Here is a 10,000-nt window from a genome sequence, read left to right on the forward strand (position 1 = left end):
CTTTTATTTTGCTTACCAAGCGTATTCCTGTCGTTTTTCTTCTCTCGCCCTTTTTTCTCCTCCCCCCCACCCCCCTCTGCATTCCCCTTTTGTGCTGTGGCTGCAGACATGCTGCAGTCAGTGAGCACATGGATGTGGATGTGTGTGTGTGTGAATGTGTGAGAGGGAGAGCTGGAGACACAGGCATAGACAGACAGAGAGAGAGAGAGAGAATTAAAGAAAGTGGTAGCCCCTCTCAACTAATATTTTTTATGCTGCCTCAGTCTTTAGCAGCCGGTTTGCTTTCACTCTCTCTCTCTCTCTCTCTCTCTCCCTCCCTCCCTCCATTTCCTCTGCATTCTCCAGGTTCGTGTCAGTGGCTGGAGTTACAGATTTAGCAGCCAGCTGCAGCGACAGTCACCTCGAGCAGCGCCAGGCTGTTTTTCAGCTTCAAACGCTTGGCTTTGGCAGAAACAGCACCGTCCAGAGCAGCACTTTCTTCTCTTTAGTTTTTCTGGCCAAACACGCTTTACTCGCCGTTTACTCTTTAATGACCAGGCATTTAAAGGAGCTATTCATGGCGGTCGAGTGTCTTTTCTCCTTTAATAGTGTGGTCTCTCACATCTACATTCACTGTGATAATGATAGAAACCGGAGAGGCGTTTACCTTGTGTCACTATCCTATCGACATACGAATAACTTCACCCTCGGTCTTACGAAAGTGTCACGCCTTGTTGTAACACGACAGATTGTGTTTACGTAGTGGGGACGTTTCACGAAGTCTGTACCAAATAGAAATGCTCCCAGAGTGGCTTTATATTGAGTACGTTTAAAGTTAAAAAGGTTCTCGGTCTGTTTGGTTTCGTTACTACTACCACAGCGCATTAGACAATACAGACAGCCTCTTTTACACAGTGATAGGAAACGGTAGCACACAAATAAAAGCCCCTTCGGAGCCACTTCTTAAAAAATAACACGTTGAAGTAGACAGAACATTATACTGGGGTTATACATTATACATAGCACATAGGACATTGCACGGCTCTGCTCGCCACGTGGGCGTTTCTCTGAAGCCACTGTAAACAAAGTAAAGGACTTACTGTGCACCATTCAGAAGCAAGTTTCTCATCCGCTCGCCCTTGATTGGTTAAACACAGTTAATCTGCATAAAGTTGAACACTGTTGAAGTTCCTTGTAGCGCAGTGAAGCCGTAAGTCACTACACCACAGACTAATGCGGGGCACGATGTTGTGAAACTCCTCGAAGAATTGGTTGAAATGAAGGTGGATGCTTATGTGTTTATCTTCAGAATTGTGAGTTGTGGTGAAACGTGGATCTTTTCCTTGGTGGTGGTTTATTGTGTTTCTGCGTGTTTTCAAGGCATTCTCTGAGAGCTGAGAGCCGCACGGTGATGGATCTACTGCACTGCCACGTTAAACATATTTTCAGCTCCAAATGTGGTTCTCATTAAGGAGGAGGCCTGAGTCTGAGCCTCTCTTCTCTTCTTTTTTCTTCTCTCCTCTTCTCTTCTTTTCTCTTCTCTTCTCTCCTGTTTTGTCTTTGCCTGTTTTCTTCTTTTTCTTGATACATTTCCTTCAGGATCAATAAAGTTTCATCTATCTATCTATGTCTGTCTGTCTCGTCTCTTCTCTTCCTTCTTTCTCGACATCTCTTTTTTTCTCTTCCACATCTCAGCAACATCTCTCTTCTCGTCTCATCTCGTCTCTTCTCTTCAGCATCTTGCCATTTTTCTTTGCTGAGCTGGCAGCATCAGAGTAAACCACACCACTGACAGACACCACCCTTTACTTCACCATTCATTCTATCTTTTTCATTTATGTTCTTTTTGTATTAAACCTCTATTTTCCTTCATATGAATCCATTGTTTTCATCTTCTGGAAAATATACACACATCTGTGTCAAGGAAACGTAATGTGTGTTATTTTTAATTCAGTGTTGTGCTTTTGCTTTCTTTATTTTATTTACTTTAACACTCTCACTTTCTCTCTCTCTCTCTCTCTCTCTCTCTCTCTCTCTCTCTCTCTCTCTCTCTCCCCCCCCCCTGTTCTTTGACACTTGTGTCTGAGTACTCTCTGGCTGCTAATGGAGTGATGGAGTAATTGTGTGTGAGGAGTTTAAAGGAAGGTGCTGATGGCGTTAATAGCGAACAGTGTGATGTGTGGAACATCTGCTTCTGGAGCTGCGGGATTTCTACCTCTCTCCTCCTCTCTCTCTTTTCTCTCTCTCTCTCTCTCTCTCTCTCTCTTACACACACACACACACCTTTTTTTAAAGGATCTGTTTACAGAGTAGCACCTCGCTGTGTCTCCTCTGAGCTTCCCTCCATCCCTACAGAGAGCGAGATGGAAGGAAAGGGAAAAAAAAGACCGAAATAAAAGGAAAGATGAAGGAAGTAGAGGAGATGAGAGGAGACGTAAGGGAGAATAAATAAGGGATGGATGGCATAAAAGAAGAGGAATGCTGTCTTTCTTACTATATTTAGTTCCTTAGTTCTTTTTGTCCTGTGAGATTGCCTCCTACAGAGAATGAGCAGAGAGGAGGGGAGAGAAGAGAAAGGAAAGAAAAGAAGGAGAAGAGAAGAGAGTAGAAAAGAAGAGAAGTAAGGGGAGGACAGACCTGCTCAGGTCCATGCAGATCCAGACTCTTGCAGACCCACGCCTGTGTTAACCTCACATACATACATACTCACTCATTCACACACACACACACACACATACTCACTCATTCACACACTCACACACACACACACACCCTAACATATATACTCACTCATTCACACAAACACACACACACACACACACATTCTCACTAATTCACCCACTCACTCATACACACCCTCATGTACATACTAACACATTCGCTCACTCACATACATATACTCACATATATACTCACTCATACACTCACATACACACTTGCAGATGCCTAAGAATTGCACCATCAGGTGGCACTATTCCTCACATACTCAGTTACATTCCACGACTGCACAAAACACATTTACATATATCTACCTGTTCAGCCTGCAGCACTGTTATGGCCCTGTGCACACACACACACACACACACTGAAGCTATAAGAAGTGTTTCATCTTCGATTGCAATGGCACAATATCTGACAGCCAATCAGGATGGAGATGATTTACAGAAATCAGTCTTAAAGGCACAGTAAAAACATCAGCCTGTTTAATTTTAATGGCAAAAGTAAGAGGCCTGGAATTGTGTGTGTGTGTGTGTGTGTGTGTGTGTGTGAAACACTCTTCCCCTTCCAAGGTTGAGAGATGCAAATGGCCACACGGTGATGTCACAGCTTGTGCCCCCCTGCAGATTTTTTATGTGGTGTTTTTCATTAAGGGAACTTTCCGCATCGAGTGATCCACTCTCTGCTTGTGAACACTGCCACGGGGACACGCACCGGCCCCAAAGACCGTGTACAGATTCGTAGGAAGCGGACGGGAAGTAGGAGACGCTTTAATATGGACGACATATCAGGGAGGACATCTGCATAAAGCAATCTGATGATTTGCATGCTGTAGTTTTTAAGCAGCAGGACCTGCAGCCTGCGTCCACGGTGGCTTCCCTCTCACCGAACACGGCTTTGTTTACAGCGCTTTGTGTTCATTCCTTCGCGGCATGCAAAGTGGAAATTTGCGATGGATTTAGCATCCACCTGGAATGAGGCGGCGGACACATCTCCATGCCTAAGTGGATAATCCAGGTGCTGGACGAGGCCTGATCCAATCAGAAAGCTGTGTCTGAAGTAAAGGCCGCAGACGTCGTGTAGGGAATGCGTTTTTCAGGAGACGTACTTGTTCGTTTGTTATCAGCATCACGCTGTCTTTCAATTCTCCATGTTGTCCCTGGGAGCCCGAATCTGAGGCTCAGAAACCTCTGAAAAGGACTGACCCAACGCACACTTGGACATTTGGTCTTACGTTTTAAATTAGGTTCGCGGCACGTTTAGCCATTTAAGGTGGAATGAAGAGTTTAGTTAAGGAGCATAGGAACCAGGTTATCACTGTTGCAATGTTAAAGGTGGAATATATTAGTCCTGTTAACAAATTTAACAGTGCAAACATATTACTGTGGCATCATTTAAGGTGGCGTAAACAGTTGTATTGTGAAGCAACAGTCCCAGAATCTTACTACTACACTATTTAAGGTGTATAAAGCTGTTTTACTTTGAAGCTTGGGCATCAAAATTTTACTGAAATACATTTTAAGGTGGGATGTGTAATTGAAATAAAAAACACCAGTTGCATCATTTAAGGTGGAATAGATAGTTCTGTTAAGAAGTTAGGCAAGACAATATTACTGCTACAGCATTTAAGATGGAAGCTTAGGTGCCAGAATGTTCTTCTGCAAATTTATGGTGGAATAAACAGTTATATTAAGAAGCTTAGACAACAGAATGCTACCTCTGCACCAATTAACGTGGAACAAACCGTTATTAAGAAGGTTGGGGTCAAGGCTTCATAACTGCAGAATTTAAGGTGGAATGGACAAAAAAGCTTAGGCACCAGAATGTTAGTTCTGCACGAATTAAAATGTGCTGAAGTGTTTTTTTAAGAATGTTAGGCATCAGGTTATCACTGCAGAATTTAAGGTGGAATGGACAGTTGTATTTTGAAGCTTATTGTCAGCACTTTTGTGTGTTTTGTTCTTATATGTTTTGGTATGAATTCTAGTTTTGTTCTAGTCTCCATTATTAAGTCTGGCACTGACCAAACCTCTCTTGTGATTGGCAGGTTAGAAAACCCATTAAGACCATTGCTGTACCTTTGAGGTGGACGCGTACGCTGTCTGTAGCTTTAGTGAATGGATGTGTACCTTTCTTTGATCTCGTCTGCACTTCTACGGGATAAATGTCTAATCTTGTTCTCTCTCTGTTTTGTTGCAGGGTAATCAGGACGCCCCAGCCCCCCCAGAGCCCATGGCCCAGCCTTACCCTTCAGCCCAGTTCGCCCCCCCTCAGAATGGCATCCCAGAGTTCTCCACCTCACACCAACATCCTGCACCAGAATACTCCGGACAGTCGGCCGTGTCCGAACACACTCTAAACATGTACAACCCAGCGCAGACACACCCCGAGCCCAGTGCAGAAAACAGCGTACAGACCGTCTCCGGGACAGCCACAGTAAGAAAAAACACACACACGCACACACACAGACTGTTTATAATGCAGTCTTCTCTCTCTCTCTCTCTCTCGCTCTATTATTTTATTATTTTCTCTGCCAGTCTTTCTATTTCACTTTCTTTCTTTTCTTACATTTCTTCACCTCTGTCTCTCTCTCACATTTTCTTTTATTGTTTCTTTCTCTCTTTTTCTTCTTACTCTCTCTCTGTCCATCTGCCTTTTTTGTTTCTCTCTTCTCTTAACGTCTCTCTCTCCATCTACATCTCTCTGTTGTTTTCTTATTCTGTCTCTCTATCTATGTTTTACTCTCTCTCTCTCTCTCTCTCTCTCTCTCTCGCTTTCACTCTCAGATCCTTTCTCTTTACTGCGTCAGTGGCTCACACTGTCTGAATCTTTCATATGTTTTAGGGCATTACTTTTTTAATAATTGAGCATCTTGGTGTTCTTTCACTAACTCTAGTACAAAGCCTCACTCAGAATTGGGGGGAGGGTGTATTTGTGTGTGTGTGTGTGTGTGTGTGTGTGTGGGGGGGGGGGGGGGGGGGGTGCATGTACCCCTCAATATTTTTGGATCCATTTTCAAAAGGATATCACTCCACCTGGAGCACAGTGCCGTTTAGTCGTGAAGAGCGAGTTCACCTTCCTGGAGCTCAGAGGAGATGCCTGTGCATTTTTATAGAAATGCATAAACCAAACATAAAACTGCTCTCTGATAAAACCGGGGGATCTTTAGTGTTTGTGAGCTCTGAAGAACTTATTTACACTGATCAGCCACAACATTAAAGCCTCCTGTTTGTTTCTGCACTCATTCTCTCTTTCCTCCGCTCCACGGACCTTAGAGGAGCACTCTTTAGCTCCATCGTTACACTCTGTTGCTCTGCATACCTTTTTAGACCCCTTTCACCTCGTACTTCAATGGTAAGGACCACCCTCAGAGCAGGTAGGCTGTTATATGGATGGGTCTGAGTGGATTTTATTTGAAATTAAAATGTACAATTGTAATAATGAACCATAAACCCGTCATTAAGACCTTTTTATACAAATTGAGGGAGAGGTATCAAATGTAGAATCTAAATTCATATATAAATGTTTTCCTGCCTCCCTCAGTTTCTTAATAGACTCAAATAAACCAAGCTGAGTTTATTAACAGTTAATAACTGTGCAGTAAGTCACCGATGTTCCAGCTGTGAGGGCGGGACTGTAGATAGAGAACCCTTTTTGTTGCTGAAAGTGCAGATGATTAAAGTTAAAGATCAGGGGGAAAAAATGTGTATTTTCTGATCCAGATGTGGCTGCAGAGTCTACCTTTGCATTTCTGCTTGGTGGCAATCTGAAAAGGGAGCAAAACCACATCTGGAAAAGTCATTAAACACCCCCCCCACACACACACACACTCCTCTTTTCTTGGCCTTTGCTTTTCCCTCTCCACGTTTCCCCTGTCCCTCCCTCTCTCCCTCTCTCTCTCTCTCTCCCTCTCTCTCTCTCTCTGTCTGTCTCTCCCTCTCTCTCTGTCTCTCCCTCTCTCTCTCTCTCTGTCTCTCACTCTCCCTCTCTCTCTCCCTCTCTCTGTCTCTGTCTCTCTCTCCCTCTCTCTCCCTCTCCCTCTCTCTCTCTCCCTCTCTCTCTCCGTCTCCCTCTCCCTCTCTCTCTCTCTCTCTCTCCCTCTCTCTCAGTCTGTATGGTTATACGGAGAAGGCGAAACGACACCACCGTCCAAAGCTATGACCTCATCCGCCTGCAGTTGTTTTTAAAGCCATGTCTTTTCTCTCTGTAGTTCTCCCCCTCGGCCACAAACGTCTCTACGCTTTACAGTTTACTGCTCTGTATATAATGCTTTAGGACAGTCCCAGGCCAGGACGCGGTCATTTTTACAGACAGACAGAAAGAAAGAGAAATATAAGTGTGGTCAGGTCGTGTGATTAGTTCTGGATCACAGCTCATCTCCGGGGTTTTGGACGGGGACCCATCACTCCAGAGAACTCAGTTCCCCCGCTCACAGACGTCAGATATCTCTGTAGCATGTGTGATAACGTGTTTTAAAATGCTATGTAATTTAAGTTGTGTGATTTGAGCAGCACTGCCCCTACGTCTGTTCTAAAGCCTCCAGAGATCCAGACCACTCCAGACCAAGCAGATGAGCTGTGTGTGTGTGTGTGTGTGTGTGTGTGTGTGTGTGTGTGTGTGTGTGTCTGTTCTCTGAGGGAAACACGAGTCTCGCTCTCCCAGGACGAGGAGGATGAGTGCGGCAGTGGCGTTTCTCTGGAGAGCGAGTAGAGCAGAAGACCATTGGAGCGAGACGCCAACAGCACAGCATACAAACACACTGACCTCCACACAGTCCACACCACTCATGCACACACAAACACACACACACTGAAGTCCGTTCAGGTTTAAATCTGTGACCTCGTGATGATAAGATTCAGTTACAGATTTTTCAACAACTGAATCTGGAGTTTGACCATGACTCAGTTTGATGATTCTTTAGGAAGTGAACCAGTGCTGTGTAACAGCTCACATTTCACCACCGCTCTGCCTCTAGAGGAAATGTTTCTGTAGGTTTAGAAACATTTAGACGTTGTGTGAAGAGTGTAAGGTGTTGTTGTTGATTTAAACAGAAGTTGAACATAAACCTAATTCATCATTAAAGACCCCCTCCACTTTAAATCCGGGGATTAGTCCTGATAGCTTGATCATGTGGTGGTGTGTGTGCCAGAAGACTAGAATTCAGAGGGAAAAAGTGGTCAGTTTGTGGTCAGTGTCGTGGCTGAGTGTTTCCACTTTGAAACTGCAGCATTCAATACTCAGATTCAGACAGACAGGGTTTCATACCTCACACACCTAAGTAGCCAATCCTATCAACTCATATCTCTCCAGCTGCAGGTGACGTGGGTGGAGATAACGGAGGGTACTAATTGTATATTCATACACACTGAGGGTGCAGATTTACAGTTAAGACACTTGTAAGGGGTTAGACTGCTTTTATAGACTGTCTGTGAGGAGTGTGGTGTGTTCTCTCTGTTTCTGCGTGGGTTTCCTCCGGGTGACTGTCTGTGAGGAGTGTGGTGTGTTCTCTCTGTGTCTGCGTGGGTTTCCTCCGGGTGACTGTCTGTGAGGAGTGTGGTGTGTTCTCCCTGTGTCTGCGTGGGTTTCCTCCGGGTGACTGTCTGAGAGGAGTGTGGTGTGTTCTCTCTGTGTCTGTGTGGGTTTCCTCCGGGTGACTGTCTGTGAGGAGTGTGGTGTGTTCTCCCTGTGTCTGCGTGGGTTTCCTTCGGGTGCTCCGGTTTCCTTCCACAGTCCAAAAACACACGTTGGTAGGTGGATTGGCGACTCAAAAGTGTCTGTAGGTGTGAGGGAATGTGTGAGTGTGTCTGTGTTGCCCTGTGAAGGACTGGCGCCCCCTCCAGGGTGTATTCCCGCCTTGCGCCCAATGATTCCAGGTAGGCTCTGGACCCACCGCGACCCTGAACTGGATAAGGGTTACAGACAATGAATGAATGAATGAATAATAATAAAAAGGGTTTTTAGGGATCAGTCAAGTATCAGAGAGGACTTGGGCCCAATCCCATTTTATATTTCTACCCCTTGTCTTTGAGTGTCATTGTGACCCTTGGAACTGATTTATCCGATGAAAGGAGCCTAATACGTCATTAGAAAAACATTATTAAAAAGAGTTCTTCATTCCCAGGCTGCTAGTGGTGCTCTTTAGGAAACTCTGCCAGTCACCAGTGATATCAGAGGAGGGCTGCGGGACTTTAGTTACCTTCAGAAGCATTGGAAATTATATATATTACCCACTCCTAACTCTCCTGCGATATGAAACAGAATTCAGCTGCTTATTTGGCTTATTTTTTTTCCTCAGAACTTCCAGTTCCACCTTAAATATTGTCATAGCTTCTGTTGTTACAGTGTAATTGCTTCACCATTTAAGGTGGAACTGGATATGTACTAGTTAACTACTGAAACACAGGCATGCTACTAGCAAGTCTTATGATTTTATCAAGCAATGCATCATAATATATTGACGCTACATTAAACTAAGGCAATGCAATGGTTAAAGCTTTTAAAGGAGAAAACAGTGACATTCGTGGGGTTGTTTTTTTCTGGTCGCCATTTATTCTAAAGGCATTCATAAAGGACAGATGTATTGGAATTATAAGAGCCATGTAGCTCCTACTCCTCTTTCCCACCAGGAAAGACCTCATAGATTGAGGGGTAGGTCTAAGTGTTGGGGGCAAGGGGTGAAGTGGGATTGAGCATTGAAGAGGTCATTTACTTTTAAAATACTGTAGTCTGATTGGGTAGTTTTCGTAGTAGTTGGAATTGCAGAAATGATCACAGATACAGAAGCTGCTTTTTAAGATTTTAGAGCCGTTAAATTGTTCTGTTGTACTTTATTATATGTGTACGTATATAAAGCACTGGGCTTGTATACAACGATGAAGAATGTAGTTTTTCTGCTGTGTGAGCTGGCACCCTCTCTCTCTCTCTTTCTCCCTTTCCCTCTCTCTCTCTCTCTCTTTCCCCCTCTCTCTCTCTCTCTCTCTCTCTCTCTTGGTCTGTCTGCCTGTTTCTCTCTCTCTCTCCCTCTCTCTCTTTCCCTCTCTCTCTCCCTCTCTCTCTCTCTCTCTCTCTCTCTTGGTCTGTCTGTCTGTCTGTTTCTCTCTCTCTCTCCCTCTCTCTCTTTCCCTCTCTCTCTCCCTCTCTCTCTCTCTCTCTCTCTTGGTCTGTCTGTCTGTCTGTTTCTCTCTCTCTCTCACTGTCCCTCGCTCTCTCTCTCTCCCTCTCTCTCTTTCCCTCTCTCTCTCTCTCTCTCTCTCTCTCTCTTGGTCTGTCTGTCTGTCTGTTTCTCTCTCTCTCTCTCCCTCTC

The 10,000-nt window shown here is 44.5% G+C and overlaps 1 protein-coding gene across 8 annotated transcripts in view; it reads left to right on the forward strand.

Annotated features, from left to right (window-relative positions):
* rbfox1 (RNA binding fox-1 homolog 1) overlaps positions 1-10,000 on the forward strand; it is a 309,662-nt gene that overhangs the window by 257,916 nt on the left and 41,746 nt on the right. For all 8 annotated transcript variants that reach the window (XM_066641701.1, XM_066641703.1, XM_066641704.1 and 5 more), the window contains one exon: positions 4,897-5,133. In XM_066641701.1, coding sequence (XP_066497798.1) covers positions 4,897-5,133 — 237 coding nt within the window. The remainder of the gene's footprint in view (positions 1-4,896; positions 5,134-10,000) is intronic.

Source organism: Hoplias malabaricus, chromosome 13, assembly GCF_029633855.1.
Source record: "Hoplias malabaricus isolate fHopMal1 chromosome 13, fHopMal1.hap1, whole genome shotgun sequence".
Lineage (NCBI taxonomy): Eukaryota > Metazoa > Chordata > Actinopteri > Characiformes > Erythrinidae > Hoplias > Hoplias malabaricus.